At 33.4% G+C, this 23,245-nt stretch overlaps 1 protein-coding gene across 6 annotated transcripts; it reads right to left on the reverse strand.

Annotated features, from left to right (window-relative positions):
- Positions 1-737: 737 nt before the first annotated feature.
- Positions 738-22,953, reverse strand: LOC117102556 (telomere repeats-binding bouquet formation protein 1-like). 6 transcript variants are annotated; one of them, XM_033242853.1, is made up of 19 exons: positions 22,865-22,953; positions 19,365-19,516; positions 18,865-18,975; positions 17,831-17,959; positions 16,984-17,115; positions 16,416-16,476; positions 15,759-15,898; positions 15,174-15,296; positions 14,285-14,443; positions 12,356-12,487; positions 11,744-11,863; positions 10,998-11,200; positions 9,367-9,501; positions 8,461-8,598; positions 7,168-8,284; positions 6,199-6,249; positions 3,288-3,604; positions 2,560-2,703; positions 738-2,156 (listed from the first exon to the last, which is right to left on the reverse strand). In XM_033242853.1, exons 2-19 carry the CDS (start codon positions 19,435-19,437, stop codon positions 1,935-1,937), a joined length of 3,507 nt encoding a protein of 1,168 aa, XP_033098744.1. In that variant the 5' UTR covers positions 19,438-19,516; positions 22,865-22,953; the 3' UTR covers positions 738-1,934. The 6 variants fall into 6 exon arrangements, with proteins under 6 accessions (XP_033098744.1, XP_033098740.1, XP_033098743.1 ...); XM_033242849.1 differs by having other exon boundaries at positions 7,069-8,284; XM_033242852.1 differs by having other exon boundaries at positions 7,069-8,284; positions 22,876-22,927.
- Between the last annotated feature and the right edge of the window lie 292 nt (positions 22,954-23,245).

Here is a 23,245-nt window from a genome sequence, read left to right on the forward strand (position 1 = left end):
TGATAGTATTTGATCACAGAGGGAATCATTGACAACTCAGAAATAACACTCACAAGATCAGATTCATTATATTGATAGTCTTCATTGCAATTATATATCACATCACCATTATTATTTTGACCATGGTCTTTAAATTTTTTGAATTCTGTGACATTTTTCAAGTTTATCACAACCATCAACTGATGATTTAGGCTCACTGTCATCATGTGTCAAAAGACATTGACTGTTGTTATTATAAAGTGTTTCATATATTTCTTTGACATCTTGGCAACCTTTTCTTTCTTCCAGCGTCTCACAGATTATTTTGGTTTCTTGAAGACATCTGGTCAGATGCTTCATTCACTCCATCTGATGGCTGTGAATTCAAATACACATGGTTGATATTGCTTGTTGCACCTCCATTGTTAATTTTCCATTCTCAGTAGAGCTCAGTGTATTTGACTGGTTCTTGTTCCTGTTGCCTTTTTTCATATTTCGAATTGTATTCTTGTTGGCATTTGTATAGATATTTCTTGAACTGGTTGCTTTTTGTTCAATGAAAGATTTTCAGTTTGAGGCACATGTTTGCTGTTACCTGTTTGCGAAGGACATGGTACCGGTATGTGTATTTTGGGATCTGATCTTTGACACATTCCTCGTGCTTCCTATACCAGAGGGGCTATGTTTTGTTAGTACAGTAAAATTCAAAATGGATATTTTTTCGTTTGATATCTCAAGGAATAATACAAACTTTAAAATGTGGAATTCCATCTTTTATTTTCTGAAACTTAGTAGTTACTATTAGGCAATACAAGATTCTGTGGGTAACTGTATAATTTGAAGCCATGTTGTGGCCAAAAAGCTAAGTTGTTACACAAGACAGGTCAGCATTGAGAATGAGCTATAAAACATAGAAGCTCAAACAATGACATAGAAATAATTTTGTTGTTCACTATAGAATGAAAATAGTCAACCCAATCATTGCATGTCTTTTTGGTAGTTACTTTGATTAAAAAGTGGATGCATGTATAAGGCAATCAAAATCACTTTTATTTGACCCCAAGTGACAATTACTCCCCACTAACTAAGGCTTGAAATGACTCCTCATTTCTCAAGTATTAGAAAATACAACTTGGAATAAACTATCATTTTTTTTGGTGTTTTTTTTTTTAAATAAAAGTTCTCAATTATTCAGGATATTTCTTGTGACGTTCGCTTTTTGTTATAAACATATTTAATTGTAATAGAAAATATCAATTATAGTTATTACATTAGAGTATTCTTCAAACAGTTTATCCTTGTGGTGTTCACACCAAACAAAATACTATCACATTCTTGAATCCCTGTTGGGACAATAAAATTTTCACAAAAAACTACTCTATACTTCTAAAATAAACTGAAACATTTGTGGTTACACTATCAATCTATAAACTCATTGCATTGACAAGTACTGATGTATTATTAGTTTCTTCAGTTAAATAGCGTAATTAAATAATATTATTATGTATGAATTATACAACTATAATATACTATTAGAAATATAAAACTGTACTGATAGAATAATTAAATAGTTAACCCTCCAATTTGAGACCACCTTCATTACCTGAAAATTTGGGGTTGTCTCAGGGTTCTCTCCAATTAGAGGGCTTGCTTAGTGTTAAAAGGTTGAAGATTGTTATTTAGGTCTTTGGAAAAGCGGTCTCGAATCAGCGGGGTCTCTGATTTAGAGGGGGCCTCGAATTGGAAGGTGCACTGCAATATATATCTTTAGCATAAATATAAAACAAAATTATACTTTCAAATTTTACTAATGTCTTTCTTATCTTCAGGTCCATGTTCCAGAAGGTTCGAATTTCTGACTTTACTATAAGTGCCTTTTTCTTAATATTGCTCCTGATTTTTTCCGTAAGGACATGTGACGCACATGGTATTGCCTGTCCATAATACGTCTGTCCTTAGTATGCCTGTAATCTCTTCTTCTGCATCTGTTTATATTTATCTTTAAGATCTACATTAGTTCGACCAGGTTGAAATTCATAGCTCCAAAGAATGTTGTTCCAATTCTTGCCTTTTTCTCTCACTCCAATAATTAAGTTCTCAATCTCTATGTCTGTGTAATCCTTTCTTCGTCGTCTTTTTTCTGTAATCGGTTCATCATGATCCGATTTAAAATACTTCTGTGATAAAAAACAGCAGGAGCAATAACCAAAAAGAAAACTCTGATATTATTACATGTGATGCTTTTATGGGGGATCAATCAGAAAACCAATTAAGGCGTATTTGATTCTCTATCCTTTTGTTGTATTCATTGGTCATTTTTCATTTCTTGCAATTTTCTAAATATTGTTTATCAACAAGTCAATTTTCTGCGAATTTTCTTATTTTCTAAATTAAAGTAAATTATATTTGAAGGAGCAAAGTCAAAAGTTATATCTTAGTAACACTCTGCATCCTAAAAAAGGGTATTTCTAGATGGGTTCCCATGGAAATTTTATGTCCCAGCTGAAAATATCAAAAAAAAAACACCACACAGACAAAGAAAAATAGCTAGGTCTATACTTAATAACTCCAATGACAAACCTGTTTTGGTCTTTTCCTGAAGTTATAGGTTGGGTTCTCTTTCCTCTGATCCAGCATACACTCATCATCTTCTGACGACTTCTGATTAAATGTGACAACACTTTTGCTGGAATTCTCGGTAATAGCAGAAGTTTGTTGCAATTCCTAAATGAAGAATTACGCAAAACGAATGTTCAAGAAGGTTTTTCCATGCACTTTGATTTGGGTTATTTGATACATACAGTATTAAGGAAAACCTACAGGCACAGTCCAAAGTTATGATACATGGGTGGATACTAACCCTGTAATTCAACAAAAGTCTCAGTAACAAACCCCAAAAAAAATTATTTAAAGAATGGTCCCAGAGGAAATTTTTCCAATGAGGAGGAAAATACCAGAGAAAACAGCCAGGGAACAATAGCTGGGAGTGTAGATTCAATCTGGTGCCTGGCTATCCATCTGAGCTTGTGCAGGTTTACCAGCCCACAAGAGCTCTTAGGTCAGGTGCCCAATGTCAGCTTGTGGTTCCCAAGACTAGGGCATCGACCTATATTAAGAGAGCTTTTGCTGTGGCAGCTCCAACTCTTTAAGACCAACCTAAAGACCTTCTTTTTGCATCAAGCTTTTTTTTCATTAATATAACATTATAGCCATATTGTTTTATTTAAATTTATGTACAGTGTGTTGAGAGTTTGCTTTTATGCACTATATAAAAATGAACTATTATTATTATTTGTCCAATGACAAACCTGCTTCTCTCTTTCCCTGAAGCTATAGCTTGGGCCATCTTTCCTTTGATTCTCCATCATGTTTCCACTCCTTGAAAGCAGGACTCCTTCATGTCCATCTCTCCTTTTCTCATGTAGACTTTGGTGGACTGTCAATTGTTGTTCCTTGTGATCTGTCATTTTATCTGTCACAGTAATTTTTTTTCTGACACGTTGCCTGTACTTCTCAGTTATACCGATGATATATCGGTGCTCCTTACAGGTGTGTCTACAGTTCTTGAGGACACGGGTGTAATTGATGCTGTTCAGCAAAGGTAGGCCAACTGGAGGTACACATCCTGCAAAATATTTAAATTTATGGTTATGTAAATTGGGGAGTATATATTGATGACTATAATGAGGATAAGAAAACAGCCGAACAATGTACGTTAAATATGGCCCCAGAAAAACGGCTCCTGAAAAAGGCCCCAAAAGTACTGTAGGTAAAAACGGACCCAATGATAAAATTTAGTAATAAAACTGATTAAAACACAAGTTCCCGTAATCTTGAAAGCTCTGATGAGGGCAGTGTAATATAGGCAGTATATTGACCCTAACAGCCTCATATAAAAAAAAGATGTATAAATCAATTAATCTATCAACGTTTAACGCCTCAGGTATGCAGCTTTCAGAAGGGGCATTTTGTAGACATAATTAAAACATGCACGGAGAAAATATCCTCCATGCTTAAATATTGTACACAGTGGCGAAAGTTAATATATTAGGTTTTTTGGCACTGGTTCATAATTGCCATTAATTACTACCACTAACAGGACACGTCGTATAAATGGCATGATTAGTTAATGCTGTCTTGTAAGGAACTGCAAGTCGTGATTTCGAATTCCGCTTCAGTATTCATTATTATTATTATTATTATTATTTTTGTATAAATTAACATTCTAAGATATTTAAGAGTTGTTTGATAAAAAAAAAAAATTGAAGAGCTAATAAATGAGCATTTCTTTCATGGCAGGGCAACACCCCCGACAGGCAGGGCAAGAGTTGTACTTTGGTGCCGCTAACAGAGGGCTGTAGGTTCGAGGCCTGTAGAGGGGGGAGGAGGGAAAAAAAAAATAAAAAAAATAAGAAGCCGCTAGTTGCATATAGGGCATCTTGACCTAAGGATTTTGTTTTTTGTATCTTATTGACGTTCAAATTATTAATTAATTTAGGCCAGATCCAATTCAGGCCAACATTTGACATAAATGTTTTAAGATGTTATTTCTTTTATCCCCTGGCGAATCGCTCTTAACTTCCCCGATATTATATTAGTTAATTTTTTAAAGTGAATTATCACGTTATTTAAAAAAAATATCTAATGAACGTACCCACTTTGAAATTAATGTAAATTTATTTCTGTTATAATAACAGTAAGTTAAAATGCACCTTAAAGACCTTGTAAGATTTTGTTAAAAAGAGATCATACTGTGAAATGAATTTACATAAATACAGTAAGTTAAAATACAACTAAGATTTTGTTAATTTTTATTACCAAAAATCCCCGGCTTTAACAGTTTTTAAACTCATTTCACAGTAGCATCTTTTTAAAAAATATATTACTGTAATTTGTTAAAAAAAACTATGGATTGATTGATTAAATTAAAATGACTTAAATTACTAAAAGCTGCAATTAAAAAAAACACTTTATCTTTAATGTTAACTTTAATGTTTCCAGTGAGCACCCAAAAACATCTAAGCACCGCCTGTACAGAACTTTATTTTCAGTTTTAATGTTACTTTTACACATGATCGGTGGCCACAAAAAAATCGCTGTCGGCCACATGCGTCCCGCACTCTGCCCACCTATATTGTAGGGCCTATGATAGGTCTACTGTACTATGGGAATACTTGAGATAGGTAACATGGGATCAGGAATGAAAAGCGCCACACCAACATTTATTCAATAAGCGCCGCACCGAAGCGCCGCAACAATGTTACAAGTGCTGTGGCGCTTACTCAAGGATTTACGGTATACCATTTGGCCTCATAGCTCTGTTGGTAGAGTATCCCAATGCTTGGGGTTTGAATCCTGATAGGGACATTCATTTTTCTCAAATATACATTATTTTGGTTTACTGACATTTCATTTTTTTAGAAGTGCAAACATTTTAAAAGTTATTACTGTTACAGTTCGTCTGTGTGTATTAAAATTAACATTAACTGTTATTGTTAGTCCTAAATGATTTTGTCAGTCATGATGTCATCATTTTAATTTGCATGTAACTTCCCTACTGCCAAGTGGGCACTAATTTGATATAGTGGCCTCTATATTTTGTGTCTCATGTGCAAAAATCTCAAAGCTTGGGTTTTATTACATTGCAATGAATATTTTGTTTGCTAGGCCAAGCTATAGACGAGCACAGTGAACCTAACAAATCACGCTCTATGGTGCAGATTATCACAAATTAAGCCTAGACCACCTAAAAAAGGACTAGAAAGTCATGGTTGAAGCATGGAGGTATTATAGTTCACTATAATACCTCCATGGTTGAAGTGGAGACGGCGATGATATAACTGTATTTAGATAGCGCCTAATGGATCACAAATCATTCTGTGCTTTACATATGTCTTAAACTAACCAGATAATAATAATAATGATAAACAGGCATTTATAATGCGCCAGTATCCGTCGGAGACTTTCATGGAGCATTGACATGTCTGAGCTAAAGGCCCAAATAAATACCCAAATACATGTACCAAAAACAACAGGCCCCACCTTCTTATTACTATTTTTATATTCTGCCAAGTTTGAAACCAATTGGCATCAATAAATTAAATGAATGAAGGAATGAATGAATGAATTAATTAATAGACAATCCATAAATGAATGAAATTCCTGACCAAATTTAGAGAAGATAAATGTTATACTGTAATTAAAAATGTCAATACATACCTGGGCACTGCTTGAATAACCTTGCAATCACTAAAGCATCAGAACTTTTACCTAAAAGCAAAAATGATACGTAGAATATAATTAAAGAAAAATTATTTAAATTTGGTATTTTAAATTCATTTTTATAATCCAAAAATTATTCATGTTTCAAATAAAACTATCAACTTAGGCCAAACTGGTATACTTCATTGAATTGTTAAAACAATTTTTATAAAAATTACAAAATAGTCTGAGATTACAAACCCTCACCGTGTTGCGCCATATCTACGTATATAATAGATGCGCACAACCTTTTTTTTCCCAAATTATTTATTGTTATTTATTATTATTATTACTATTATTATATGAACTTTTTTATTATTTGTGCATTTTTAGAATACTTTTTTCCTATTTTATTACTATTTTACAATTCAGTTTTTTGTATAAAATTGGAAAAGCATATTTTGAGATACGCGGCCGGAAAATAATTGAAATATTCTAAAATCTGCATCTTACTTCTCCACTCAAGTCGTCAAAAAATTCATAGGCCTCAGGTAGCAAGCACATCATTCGGGCTTGCACCCGTCCAGACCACTTGAGTCCGCCAGCAAGAATTTGATACATGGTGGATCCACTCGAGCTGGTCCGCGGTTGATCCGCTAGAGTCCCCCTGCCAAGCCAAACTGACTAGGCTACCGATTGGGACCAAAAATATATATTAATAATAACATTCTAAAATCTGCATCTTACTTCCAATCAGCACCATATTTGAGGAGGACCGAGATACATGTAATATTGTAAATGTGTGCAAAATTTATAGTTAGTTAGTGCAGACAAACAGACACACGCTATTGCACTAGCCTTCGCTATTTTACTGGTATGTTCAAGTACCTTTGGTCTTGCAGTCATCATCCTTGTGTATTGTAAATCCATTGACTGGCCGTTTGTTGGAGGCTGGATGTAATTTGTTCCTTATCATCAAATCCTCACCTTGTTCATTATCTTTTCCGCATCTGACTTTGTAGGCTATTCGCTTTGCAGAATGATGCCCTAGAGTTGCGTCAGAGGGTCTTGCTAAACATGGCAAGTCATCATCAGTTGAATGTTTCCTTCTGGATCTGATGGATGGCTTACTGTGAGATAATGTCTGATTGGCATCAGACCTGTCAGTTTTTCTTGTGGCATACTTGGAATGTGAGCGGCAGAACTTCTTGACAGACGTGGCGGTATCTTCGGTTTGTTTGCCACATTTCTCAGGATCTGTACAAGATTCCCTTAGCCAATCTTCAACTGGATTTCTTCTATTCTGCTTCCGATAGCATTCGATCACAGAGGGAATCATTGACAACTCAGAAATAACACTCTCAAGATCAGACTCATTATATTGATTGTCTTCGTTGCAATTATCATAGTCAATGATTTTGTTGTGTGGTCTGACTGGAGGTGAAGTTAGTGGCATCTCAGAAGGAACACAATTCACATTATCTTCATCATCATCATCATTACTCTGAACATGGTCTTTAAAATTTCTTCCAATCTGTGATGCACTTTCAAGTTCATCACAACTATTACCTTCTGATTCAGGCTCACTGTCATCATGTGACATCAGAAATTGACTGTTGACATTATAAAGTGTTCTCATAGGTTTCTTTGATGTCTTGGCTGCCTTTTCTTTCTTCCGGTGTCTCCCAGGTGCTTCTGGTTTCTTGAAGATATCTGATTCAGATGCTTTACTGACTCCATCAGATGACTGTGAATTCATGTACACATAGCTTGATATTGCTTGTTGTATATCCATTGTTAATTTTTCATTCTCAGTAGAGCTTCGTCCATCTGACTGGTTCTTTTTTCTGTTGCCTCTGCCTTTCTTCACATTTCTGATGTTATTCCTTGTTGGTGTTTGTGTAGATATTTCTCTAACTGGTTGCTTTTTGATCAGTGAATGGTTTTCAGTTTGAGACGCTTGCTTACAGCAACCTGGTATGTGTATTTTGGGATCTGGGCTGTGATTTGCTCCTAACTTGATTGTTTCTTCTAGGTGTTTGAGTCTTTCATCAAGCTGCTGTAGGTCATTTAAAGGGGTTTTACAAAAGTCAACAGTTGTTTCCTTAAAAAAAAAAAAGAGAGATACAGTAAGAATGACCATGACATAAAGAGTAGAGAATGCCAGAGGAATAAAGAACTTTAAAACATTACTTTCATCTAGAAATTGCATGCTCAATTTGATTATCATTTGAAGAAAAGCACATTTTGAGTTGGCAACAGTGGTTACTTGCTACTTACTGATGTTCTAGTATTCCCTGCATCACAGTTGTTTTGGGGTTGTTCATCCATCATACACTCATCATCTCCTAACGACTGATTTGAAGAGACAACATTGTTGCTCGAATTCTTGGTAATAGCAGAACTCTTTTGCAATTCCTAAATGAAGAATTATACAAATTGAATATTAAGATCTTTAAAAAATTACTCCACTCATCCCAAAATATCAGTCTGTCATTACTAGAATCACATTGTTAACGAGAACTCTTGAAGAGCGAATGTTCCTATGCAGCTATTTGGGTAAAATAATACACTATTTGTAATAATGTAAATACAGTAGATATAAGGAAACAAATGAAATCGATCCAGGACTTTCCTTTAAAGAGAGCTCAAAATATATATTTTGAAATTCTTCATTCAGGTAGAAATGTTGGGGACTTTTTAATGCCCTCTAATCTAAAGTGATAGTCTTTTCCTAGAATCCAATTATCATTTGGAGAGGACAAGCAATTGGATCTGGTTTCTATCAAAATAGATGATCAATAATCCACTGTACCATAGAATGCTAGATTATTCTTGGATAGAGGGGGAATAAAGTTCTTGTGTATTGCTTTAATATATATTTAAAAATGTTTTCAAGCAATAGGACACCACTACATAACCAATAACTTAGCGCATTGAGACTTCAGTGTAATGCGCTATAGTAAATCCCACTACATTACATTACATTACATTACTATATGTATGCAAACATTCATAACCTACAGGTGTTTGGAAATTCAAGTTTGCTTGTTTACAAACTTTCAACGAATTTGATGACATTAGCATCACTGACATACGAATGCAAAGATTGCAAAGGTCCATATTGCTTTACAACATAGGAACCAATAATTATTTGTTGATATTTTTACTAAAAATAATGCCAACCTTGATGCTTTTCTGACTGGTCTCTGCATCTCCAGAATTTATGACCTTTGGGGTGTCAATACATGACTGATTCAATGTTTTCTGAAACATTTCAACCATGGTCTGTACCATTGCCTGTATATTCTGTGTTATTCCCTTGTAACATAAAAAACAAAAAAAGTTAAATATCTAGGATGTGAATTTCAATAGGCATATTACAAAAAAAATATTCATCAAAATAAAATGAGTATGAAAATGAAAACTAAGTTCACTGTGATGTTATCTAATAGTGAGACTTGAACTATGGCTGCAATGGTAATAGCGAGGTACATCATGACTCATAACCATTGCAGGCCATATGAGCCGACCTTGCATAGGAAAGTGCATTTTCAGTTCATAGTGATTCAATGACTGAAAGAAAAAATTGTTCATGCATATCACAGTAGTTTTGAGTTTAACCTAGCTGTAACTGGTTTAAACGCTTTCTTTCAATGGTCCTCAGATCTACACCCTACTCCAGATCGTCACAAAAAATTAATCATTTCTTTACTCGACCTTGACAAACTGTTATACTGTACATATACCCATTGATTTTTTTAAAGAGATATTTAGGGTCCTCAAAAATTGAATTAACCCTCCAATTTACACCCTTGACTGATTCGTCGCAGCACATAATAATTTCTTCCTTGTAACTTGCTTAAAATTTTCTGAATGTTTCAATCAGATCAGTTGATCCGTCCTCGAAATATGTGGTCTGGGACGTTTTCCTTTAAATGGTCCTCAGATCCACGCCATACTGCGGATCGTCACAAAAATTTAATAATTTTTTTACAAGACCTTTACAAAGTATTATAGAATGTTTCAATTAGACCCATTGGCATTTTAAAAAGAGATATTTAGATCTGGGTACTCAAAAATTGGAAAGACCCTCAAATTTACACCCTTCACTGAATCGTCACTGACACATAAAAATTTCTTCCTTGTAACTTGATTAAACTTTCCTGTAAGTTTCATTCACATCAACTGATCTGTTTTTGAAATATCCAGTGTAGACTTTGACCTTAATCATTTTAATTGGTCCTCACACACACACCCCACCATAATTTGACACTAATTATTAAGAGGCATATCCTTGATACATGGCCTATGCTTCGGCAAAGCATGGAAAAATTCTAAGCATGGGAAGTGACCATAGTGACGGCCAGAATAAAAAGTGCAAAAAGATAGGAAAAATATATGTGAGAAGAAAGAAAAAAGAAAAAAAAAATCAAGAACAAATACAATTGGCAAATATAATATTCGCGGTATTCTTTGTTATATTTTTTAACAACTCAGAAAGAGTGAATTTTCATAGATATAAAATTGAATAATAAAATTTCAATATCCATAATAATTGTTACCAACTTTGATACATTTTTGCATTATTTATTATCAACTTTCATTCGACTATTTCGGGCTGTTTTATACAATCACAAAATGTTCTTATGGAAGTATTTTTTAAATAATGAGGTAAAGTTAGTAACTTTACGAAAAAAATAAAAAAATCTGAATTCAAACAGCTGCTGTACAGGTTTTAGTCATGAAACACAACAAACCTTAGTATTATTTTCTAACAACTCTAAAAATTGTTTTAACATAGTCTGCATTTCTACCTGACTTTCTGTGCTACAGTTGTGAGGAGATTCTTTTCTTGTTATTGGTATTTGAGTGTCTTCATGCTGGCCATTTTCACCATAACCACCAGCAGCTAATGACATATTATACTTCTGGTGTCTGTAGTGTTGTAGAAAATCCCTCTTTTTGTCTGTTTCTGGAATCGTTTTAAATGATGGTAACACGTTTAGTTTCTGTGAAGCTTTATAAATGAAAAAAAAAAGTAATAGCGCTATGAATGTGTTGTTGATAATATCAAATAATTTCAGCTCTGTGTGGGAGTGACTGGTGCAGTGTTTGTATCTCTGAACCTGAGCCCACTCTGACATTATCAGCTGGTCTTTATTGATCATGATTCTACAATGAGATCAGCTTAGCTCAGTCAGCTAATCTGGTGGTAGCCACTGCGCGTGCGCTTAACCCGTGAACATCATTTGGTCCCTGGTTCAATTCCCATCACTGCTATATTTCTACAAGACTAGTACAGGCTCCACATACAATATTGAAGCTTTTGATTGCAGGACAACTGTAAGACGTAGACTGTAATGACGTCAATAAGTGATCATCTGCGCATGCGGCAATGTTAAATTCTTCTTGTTGTAGGATTCTAGGACGCAATTTGGCAGAATCTATGGGGCGCAGAGGACGGTAGGATAGCCACGCTTGAGTGAATCCATTCTAGCATCACATCATCGTGAAACCTGAAAGCGCTCAATTTGCTATGATGACACTCATTACTCCTTACCTAGGCACATCTGTAGTAGGTATGTGGCTGTTTTGGAAAATTCCTCATCTTGTACTTCCGACATAAGTTGCACAAGTAAGGTTACACCATCACATGCTAAAAACTGTCTTTGAGTTTCCTCTGAACAATGGAACAAAAAAAAAAAAAAAAAAAAAAAAAAAAAAAAAAAAAAAAACTCATGTAACAATCATCATTACACTTTTCAATTCAGTATAGCTAGATTATGGCAGTAGAAAGAAAATATCAGACTACTAGTGTTACAGAGATTTTCCAATACGTACAAAGCTTTCAGATACATATATTAAATATCTTAATTTTCTTAAGCTTTCGTCTTTAAGGATGCAAAGGGTTTACCATGGTTGGTTTAATAACCCACTCAAAATAAATGTGAAAAACACATAAAATAATCAATCATTAATTCAATAAATTAAATAATTTACATTATACCTAAAGAATATTCATTTAATTTCTGAGATAAATTAGTAATTTTGGGTGAGAGAAAGAGAGCTCTAATTTCAGAAAAACAATAACAAATATTTACCCTTATAAAATATTGTTTAAAAGATATTAAATAATAATGTAAAAATCAACAGTGAAGATGAATGATCTCACCACAAGAATCTGTGCACTGAACAAGTGCTAGAACAATTTGCAACTTAGTGCTGGTGTCTGAAGAATCCACTGTCAATGTTTGCAATAGCAGGGGGATTACATGTAAATCAGCAAATAATGAGTGGCTTTCCTCTGTAATGCAGAAGATAAAATACTACAAGATAGAACTTAAGGCTTATCCTATCAAGTTTTATGCAACAAATACCAGTGACTTGCCCATATATGGATATGTCAATAATCCTCATGCCCATGTATGAGTAAAAAATACAAATTTGTTAAATGAAACTTAAAAATAATTTGAGAAGGAATATTAAGTGACACAGATGGATGTAGGAGCAAAAAATAGCTGAAAGATAGAGAACGTCAATTTATGTTAGTGTGTGTTATTGTGCAATTCTCTTTTCTACAGAGATAAACTGTGAAAAAACAAAACCCAAAGCATTCTTCAAGTGAAACGTTCCTGTGACATAATGAAATAATTCCGTTTTTCCCAAATTTTTAGATACATTTTACTAAATAAAAATCTGAAGCTGATTACCAGTCAATTAAAATATATATGAGGCATGTTGTGGCGAAATGGTTAAGTTGTCGCACAGGCCAGTATTGATTAAATGAGCTATAAAATATAGGAGCTCAAAAAATTGCCTAAAAATCCAAATTTGTTTTTCACTATAGATCATTAGTTTAACGAAATTAATCATGTCCCAAAGTATTAGTTCTGGAAGTGGTCAACAAATCGTATATTTAATGATATTTAGATAGTTAATTCTATTAAACAATGTATGCACAAATAACTTTGGAAGGCAATTATTCCAAATTATGTTTATATTGACTCTAATAGTGCTGTACTTTCACTTTCCAATAACTTGAATGACCCCTCATTTTAAAGATCACATACTCAGGCATCTGCAAATACCAATAATTTAAATTTCAGATTTTGTTACAACTTAGCCATTTTGCCACAGCATGCCTCATGTGCAGCATATAGATACAGGATTGACATATCGTCAATGTGCAGGGGTGAATCTAGAGAAGACTCTGGGTAGGGGCCATGAGACATGCGAGGTACAAAGCTGGATAGGGATGTTTGAAATTTTTGTTCAGAAATGCTTAACCAAAGACACATGGAATTTAAATTCAAACAATTAGCTAAGTACCGTGTTTCATGAAAGTTGGTTTCAAATGTGTTCAGTGAAAAAACATGAATGGTTTGTGCATTTGAGAGCAAAATAGTTTCATGTTTTCATTTGAAATTAAAAACAAGTCAAACTGAAGTTCATTCTCAAAACAAATAGCCACACAGTTATGGTTTTAGAATGTGCACTGAGTTAAAGTACAAATAATAGGAATATCACTCCAAAAATTGACAGGGTCATTTTATTCTACATTATGATTTTATAAGCATCATCGGCAATAGTACACAATTAGATCTTTCAATTTTGCAGTTACTAAACTTTGGAGCTCTCTACATTCAAAAATATCCACTTTCAAACCTACTGGAACATCAAAACATTACTTTTTAATAAGTAATATGTGCAATTTTAACACTTATAATTTGCATAACAATTTTCAATTATTATTATTACTAAAATACAAAGAAACATGCTATATATAGTACAAGTTACATCTAATCCTAATTAATATGCAATTATCCAATCAGAGCAAAGAAGGTATCATGAGAAGTAAGAATATTGAGAAATTCTGAGACAAAGAGTAACAAAATGTAGATTAGATCAAAATCAGTGTCAGAACCAGGTTTATGCTCAGGGAATAAAATAAATAATCTATTACCTAACTAAAGAAACAAATCTGACCCAAATTTTGGTTATTTCTGAGTTATCCAAAGAATTAAATTTGTCAATTATTGGAGTGACATTCAAACTATTCATACTATGGCTTCTATATTTTTGATATTAAAATCTTATTCACCATTATCTTCAATGCATGAGACAACAGTGCTGGCAATATGCTCTGTCATTCGTATGGCTTCTGACGTTTGATGCATCTGTAACATCTTTACTTGATCATGGAGTACTTCTACCAACACTTTCAAGCCACTAAGGTCTGCAAATCTATTCTGATTTTTTTCTGTTTATTAAAAGAAATCAATAAATCTTATTAACAAACTAATATACACTATGGGCCTGTTTTGAAATAAGAAATGTTTTTAATATTTTTAATAATTTAGCTTTGGTTGACCTACAAATTAAAACATATTTATGATTCAGTTTGGAGTATTAGACATCTGTGCAAAATGTTATTTTCTGTTACGTTTTTAATAAGCATATGTTTGTATATGCATAAGATTTGATCAGAGTTTGTAAACTCATGGATTATCGAGATTTCACAAATTTTTTATTTAGGCCGCACATGAACTTTGATTTCTGATGTGCTTCCAAAAACTATCATGAACTGCCTTTATACCACTTTATGTTCAGTTCTAATATTAATTTACATAGACTACAGACAATCAGTGTGGGGCGTAAAAACCAAAAGGGAAAAAAACCCCTAAAGATGGTTCGCAGGGCCACACAAAAAATATGTTTTCAATTAATTTTCGCAGGCTGCAGCAAATTGTCTGCCGGGCCACATGTGGCCACACTTTGCCCACCTTGTGCTGTACGCCATGCAATTTCATAATGCAAAGATATAATTGCATATACACCAGCTTATTTTGTTTAAGTCTACATAGAAACTACATTAATCAACATGAAGGTAAAATCAAATGCTTTCCATTGGAAGATGCACAGCAACATTAATATGTGTTCCAATATCAATAATAAAGACTAGCATTCTATGTAAGAACATGTTGCATTACCATTGTTTGCAACTGTCATACTGATGAATGAGAGAACCAGTCTCATTATATCATGATTACTGGTCTTCTCCAAGATGTACAGAGCAGCAGGAAATACAGAAGCACACATCAGCTGGTTGTCAACTGGATGATATAAATAAAAAAAAAACAGAATATAACACAAGATCTGTGGCTCGACCACAATGTCCTCTGTTGCCAGCTGTACTCATACAGACAAGTTTTGTTCAACCTTGGAACTCTTTGATTTTTGATAGGCCAGGAGAAATAATGTTCCTGACGAAATTATGTAGAGCTGACAACAGAGGGTGCCATTCATGTGATAACCCTTGTAAAAAACTTGGTTTCCATGCAATCGCTCACCCTATCGGTGACAGCTAGGGTGAGCAATTCTATGGAAACCAAGCTTAACAGCTGAGGAATACAGCTCATTGCACAAAATAAACTTGTGTTAGAAAAATTATGGAAACATTATTTACAAATACAGTAATGACTAATCAATTGTCTAATTAATATAGAAAGTACTTGGGTGAAAAAAAAAAAAGATAATCAAGAGAACTGATACAACATATTAAGAGGCAAATTTACCATTCTGTGGATTATTAACACACCCACACAAGCAACTTGTTATGCTCTTCCAAAGCTTGTATTGGCCTTCCTCTTCATTTATATGATCCAGCCAACTATTTTCTTCTGGTTTTAAAAGGGAATTTCTTAACTTGTTGCTACTATGAATAGAAGAGAGGGGATGAAGGAAGAATATTAGAGTTCTATGTATTATCATAAATGATTGAATAAGCACCACACTAATTCTTTTTTCTTTATCTTTTTTTTTTTTTGCTAAGTGCTACTCTCCAACCTTATCAAAAATCTAGAATTCATTTTTTCAACCACTGAAGCAAAGCCATTAAATGAATTTAATATCTCATAATACAGCACAGCATACTATAAGATTTTAGCATATTTACTATATTCTGTATGTCAAATCAAAGTTAACACTGGTAAATGAAATGAAACACTGAGCTAATAACAGAAAGTAATCTTTGAAGTAACTTTTTAGCTCATAATTTTATCAATTAATATGAATGTCTGTACCAGTTCTAAGTCGGGTCTTTGGCACCAGTCGAAGCGACCTGAGAGACCACCAAGCTAGGAAGAACAGGCCTCATCCGGTCACAACAAGTGTCCGATGCAAGTTTTGTTATCAACGATATTTTATATGGAACATTATTCACTAAAACTCACCTGAACAGGGCCAGAAGTGCATTCAAACACTTGGACTCCCTAACAATCATCTGGCCAACACCTGAAAAATATAATCTCTATATTAATCAATGTTATTTTTATCTTTTATATGTTAAGTGATATTTCAAACCATGCAGCAAGCCAATGGACATTTTCCAGCAAAAAACTAGTGAGAAAAAGTAAACAATTATAAAAACAAGTAAATATATGACAAAGATTAAAGAGAGGAACGGATGAAGAGTAGCAGGTATGGAAAGAAAAATAAGTTTCACATAAATGTGACTGACTCGGGAAAAAACAAAGTGCTTGCTGTCTTCATTCAAATTAGCTAAAATTCCCATGTATATCAAATATATCTTTAAAAAAATATAAATTTTCATATCTTTGCCATTTGTTACCAGATTTTAACAATTTTGGTATCAATTATTAGCTTCTGACCTCTAGATTATAAAGATCTAATAATCTGATTGTTTAATTTTTTTGAGTTGAGTGGGTCACAAATGGCACAATGCACAAAAAAAAACTGTTACATTTCTTAAAACATAGCAATGTGTTTGCTTTTACTTACTATTGTTGGTAACTAAACAAAGGATGAGAAAAGTTGATAATGTCTTGAGTTGGTTACTTGACTCATCACTTATAAGTTGAGAATGAAGGAACTGAAACATGGAGGCTTCACATAGATGCTTCTGTGACAATGCTAGAGATCAAAGATTGGCAAGAAAACAATAAGAAAAAAAGAGAGTAGGTTTCACATGACAAAAAACTGGTGTATGCCCATAAAAAGTCATGATGTGCCTATATATGGTCATGATGTGATGTCATCATGGCCATATTTGGGCATGTCACATGTTTATCAAATGAAATTTTATAGTTTGGATAAGGCTTAACACATTTGATAAAAGTCATTTTTGGAATAACTCGGGGAGGTGGAATCGTATGGCTTTTGGTTAAGATGCTTGCCTAGGTTCAATTCCTGTGTCAGCAAGATTTCTCTCATGACTAATAAAACAACTACACTTCCTAAGTCTTATAAAGACACTTGATTATAAAACATCATCAATCCTGTAATTGGCGAGTTACTTGCTGTTGGATGCAAAATAAATTTTGAGGGGAGTTCTCATGAATGAGAAAGAATAGGCAATTAGTCGGTTTATCCAAGTAAGTATTCATGAAATAGACTAATTAATGAATTAAATAAAGTGAAAATTTTTACTAGAGTTGAAATATGCAAAAATGTATGTAGAGCAGCTTTCTTTTTGTTTCATTCTGTCTGGCTTTATTTTTCTGGCACCACTGACCGTACACTGACATTGGTAACTTTCTAAATGCCTACTACCATTATCAATATTATTATTGCTAACAGTAAGGAGAAAGTTTGAACGGATGAGTTTAAATGAGCAAATGGCACTGACTTGTTTTCTCCAAGGCACATCCAAGAGTGTAAAGAGCGGCAACTTTCACCTGCTCACTATCAACCGATGTCAGCAGAGTTCTCACAAATAGTAAACCGCCACATTTCCGGAACATTTCCTTAGCATCATCTTGCAAAGGTTAAAAATGGACAAAAATACAAAATAAATATTCTATTGTATCATATCGTTTTATTGCACCATTTCAAAATGAACAAGAAAGAACATAGAAATACAAGACGGCTCAGCAGTTCTGGTAGGATAGCTCAAAAGAAGGCACTGTCCATCTGTCTGGGAGATCTCCAGCACCAACTGGACACACATAAATATTTAACAGAAATATTAAAATAATTTTTTGCAAAGCACTAGTAAAACTATACATAAAAATATTATTATAATTACAATTAAAAATCATATATTAAAATTTTAAATAAATATGCGTACTGTCGCTAAATGACAAACTGAGTAATTAGCAAAACAATGTGGCAGTATTGTATACTTCAGTAAAGAGAAGCCGTAATACTTTTACTCATAACTTTGGCAATAGTAATTCAATTCCAGTAACTGATCCATCATTTTAAAGCATTATAATGTGGAGAATAAGAATATACTATATACATTTTTGGTCACTGACACATTTTGGGGTGGCAATACTGGTGCTGTTGAACATAATAAAAAATAAACATTATAGTAATAGACAGAAACTCTTATAAATAGCATTGTTTAAAATATGGGTCTCTTTAAATTTCAGGTCCTTGATGCTAATACTGTATACAGTACAAAGTCAACATGGTATAATAATAATAAACAATTCCAATACAGTGTAAAAAAAAAAAAACATACCAACAAGTTAAATAAATTTATGTTGAGGTAGTGAACATAGAAAAAAACACGATAATTAAAATAAGAGAAGAAAGTACAATATAGAGGAACAGAATAAACAATGCCCTTTTCAGATTAAAAAAAGGAAAAGTTAGTTTAGATATTCTTACTTTTTTATTGCAGGCCATGTTCCAGCATGCTTACAGTCGACTTACCTGAATGCAAAAGCATTGCAGAGAGGGTTGACAAGGCCGTTTTCTGTGCATCCGGGCAGTTAATGTGATATTTCAAAGACTCTAATAAAAGGCTAAGCTCAGTTTTCATTTCTGAAAGGAAAAAGGAAAAATGAATGCAGAATAAATAAAAATACAATTAAATATTCGGAATTTAAAACAGGGGACACTGGTGCACAGAGTGAGTCTTTTTCTTCAAAGAAAACAGCATTTTTTCTATTATGGATCATAAATCTATTAATTTTAGAAATTGGCACAAGTATCTGAAAGTGAAAATATGCATATTTAACCATGAAACAAATATTGATGCCTGGACTCCTGTACAAGCTTTGATTGGTTAAATTGGTATAAACAGACTACACAAAACAAGAAGTATTTCAATTGAATGTATTTGATGAAGAAATGTTAACTGTAGGTGTCATCATACTTGTAAATAAAGACATCAAAATGACTAAGATCAAAAGTTACTGTAGGCTACTTACCATGGATGCCACTGTATTTCTTGGATAAGCTACCACCAGCCCTGCTATTCGATCTAGATGGCGAATTCAACATTATTCCAGTAACTTTGTATTTGTGATGATCTTTAATTATGTTCTTAACTCAGGTCAATAAGAATAATGACAGGCCCTACCTACATAAAAAAACGACAGGTCAGGTGGACAAAACATCTTTCAAAGGGGTAAAAACATTACATACTGTGCAATGTCTTGCGTACTGTAAGAGTATAAATTATTTCCTAAAAGAAAATGTCAATTCAGGGGTGGGTAATTTTCTACCAGGAATAGTGAGCTTTCATCCAAAGTGTGGAGTTTCTCAGCATGGGTGGAAAATGTCATCAGGGTACAGAATATCTGTAGCAGGAGTTGGGAAATTTCCGATCAAACAAAACTCCTAAATATGAATAGAACAATTTACATTTGAAACGTTGTACAATACTCTCAATACATCAGATATTTTCAGAAAGTATGTTTGTGGACCTACCACAAAATCGAATACTATTGTTTATCTGGACGGAGTTGTAAAACTGATTATCTCCAAGTTAATTTAGCTTCAATTTAAATAAACAATTCAGATTTTTTATGGAACTTGTTTGTTATAAGTGTTGGTCTTACAAAATCTTTTATCCAGAGCATTTCTTAAACAATCAAACTTTGTTTTGCATTTAGTTAAAGATTCTATACGTTCTACAACTTTGAGATCTAGGTTAATCAATTTGTTGATAAAGGTGCTAGCAAGTGTAGCCGACATTTAAATGAAAAGAATAAAAATATAGAGATAAACCTAGCGACAATTTTTACAATCAAATGGCTCCAGGTCAACTATAATAAGAATGTACTGCCATTTAGTGAATGACCCATATCCACCAGAGTTGTCCAGATACACTCAAAATTCAGGCCTATTTAACATAAATAAATCACTTATACAATGGAGAACAAAATGTGTGATTGCAAAACCTTACATTACAACATAGTTTACCAAGCACAATTGCAAGTGTATTATACAATACAAAATAAAGTGAACTTTGTATAAAACATACTCCAAATAAAGCAGGACTCATTATTGTGATTTAATATTTTGACCTTTCATCAGGTCATCATCACGAATGAATAATATGTCTACATTGCAAACAGATATTCCAGAAGAGTTACAGAAAATTAACCATGAAAACATTCAATATAATATAGCCAATAGGGTTCTTAATTTAGTATTGTGATTCAGATTAAGTAAGAAAGTACCAATAAACAAGCTTTTAAACTTTAAAAGGACTTAATGAAACGAATAACTGAAGGTGAGAACTAGGTATAAACAATGATCGTGCTTTGGATGCATTCTCAGTCCTATGTTAAGTAATGGGTGTGAACCATCTTAGAAAAGCTTCTTTAAACAATAAATGTGATTTAGAATTGTAAATAATCCTAGTGCTATTAAAAATCAACCCTAATAAATTACATGGTTTAAAATTATCATTAATATCCAGTAAATTGTGTATATAATTAAACGTATCACAAGGCTTAACATAGTCAAAAATTATGCTATAGATTCAGATAATTGTTCTTTAGTCTAGTAATCAAACATCAATAAATAAAATTGTTAAAAATTTTAGGTAAATTGTAAATCCAAGCAGAACCAAGCAACAACAATGAAAATTGTATGATGCATTTACGATTCAACAATAAACAACTTAATTAATTGTTCTGTCTAAAAATTATTATTTATAAATTATATTAGAAATTACCAATACAGTAATACATTTAAAAAAGTCACTTGTGTAAAACATAAAATAATATTAATTCTTAGTGTTAACAAGAAAAGAACCAACCAATTCATAAATGTTGGTAACACATTGCAGTTATAAATGTATGACTTTCTCAAGGCAAATAGTTAGGTCCTCTACCCAGATGTTGCTTATTAGGTAGGATAAGTGAGAAATGAATTCCTTATCACCTTGGGGTGTCGGTATAGCCCTTATTGTCCAGCAGTTGCTTAGAAACTGTGGACAAATTCCTAAACTTAACCACTTAAAAGAGTCCATCTAAAATGACTGACTGTTATACAGAGTCTATGTCATCAGCTCTACTCACACTCCAGTGGGCGGGGCTTATACTAATATTTTAAACCATCATTTTTAATATCCATAGACCAAAAATTAAATATTTTATTACCATTCACTTGTTAAACATATGTAATACTTCAATAACCAGCAACTTAAAAAGCATTATTTTAATTGGACTTTAATGAGAGTTGTAGGGACACTGAGTGGTCTCAGCAAAAATATACTAGATTTAAACTTCGGTTTCATTAAATTGCCTAATATCTTTGATTCTACTGTGTTTTTCAGTTTTGTGGATATTTTAACCCTAGAGACATGGTTTAAATTTCCTTAACCCCTTACTTACAGTACATTATGATTATAATTGGAATGAAGATGGAATTCCCACCTTCAAATAACGTAGTGGTGATGTTTAGAATGTTTCAAATTTTACTAAAATACAATAAAAATACACAATACTGGTAACTCATTCACATATAAACAAAAATTATGAAAAAATCGAAGATTAATAAAATTTACATATTAACTTTATGTAATGTTATTTTTTATTTAATTTAATAAGAATCTGTGCCCCTAGGCTAGGTAGAGTCTGAGCCACTCTAGGCTGCGATACAAGTGATGTGTCATCGTGTAGCCTACAAGAAACGGTGCAGAGAGAGGAGACATCACGTCTACGCTTAGGGCACATAGAAAAAATTTAATGAGGGAGGGCGGTCTTTTTTTTTTTTATCGGAACAATAGATTATTTCACTTTTGTTTTTATCGATGAGGGAGGGACTGTTTATATTTGGCCTATAATAATATAGTAAATATTGTATAAAAACTGGTTTAATTTTATAGTTTTTTAAAGAAAATGTATTTGAAGTCACAAAATTGCATAGTTATTTTTATGCTGTAGAAATAATTGATGCGGCAAAACCAATTTTTTTTTTATCCCCGCATCAATATTTCCCAAATTTTTGACGCGGGCGGGGAATGATAATCTAATATGAATTAATATGAAATTATATTTGAAGTCAACTGAATGATATACTTTTTTTGTGTGCTCCTAGCTAGCATAGGCCTAGCCAGTCAGGCTACGTATGCGTACGCCCTGCGACCTGACCTTGCTTAGCCTACTACTAGGGCAGGCCAACCCTATGTCATGGGTCCACCATGTCATGTACGGCCTAGCCTAGGCCTGCCTACCCTAGTAGGGAGGGCCAGGCCAAACAAATATATTTAACTATTCCTGCATATATAGACCTACACTTCAGTATTATTCATTTAACAAGCACATGACACCTAGCCTAGGCCTGCCTACCCTAGTAGGGAGGGCCAGGCCAAACAAATATATTTAACTATTCCTGCATATATAGACCTACACTTCAGTATTATTCATTTAACAAGCACATGACACAAGATATGCAAAATATAGTAAGCAAATACCAAACACCAACAACTATCTCGCATCTGATCTTCGTTTTATCGGCTGCGCTGCTGAAAAACAGAAAATTGGTAACTTCCAGGGGGCGCACCTCACCAAAGTTTGAGAAGTTGTGCGGCTGCGCATTATTTGCTCGAAGGCGATTGGCTGAATGTTTCTTCTTCCGTCTGGTTGGCTGTTCTTTAGTCTAGAACTTTGGCCTAGGCTAGGGAGGATCGGAGCTATGGCTAGGCTACTTGTTTGTTACTTTTCATTAAAAACAGTTGTATCATTTGCTAGATGAAATTATCGAAATATAATCATGTCAAATATTGGACAACCGAGATATTGTAAGTAGGCCTAGAAGAAGGCTCATAAAATGATGAAAGTTGTTATGCTCTGAC

Source organism: Anneissia japonica, unplaced genomic scaffold (genome assembly GCF_011630105.1).
Source record: "Anneissia japonica isolate Jap-2015-1 unplaced genomic scaffold, ASM1163010v1 scaffold1489_len2284818_cov182, whole genome shotgun sequence".
NCBI classification, from domain to species: Eukaryota; Metazoa; Echinodermata; class Crinoidea; order Comatulida; family Comatulidae; genus Anneissia; species Anneissia japonica.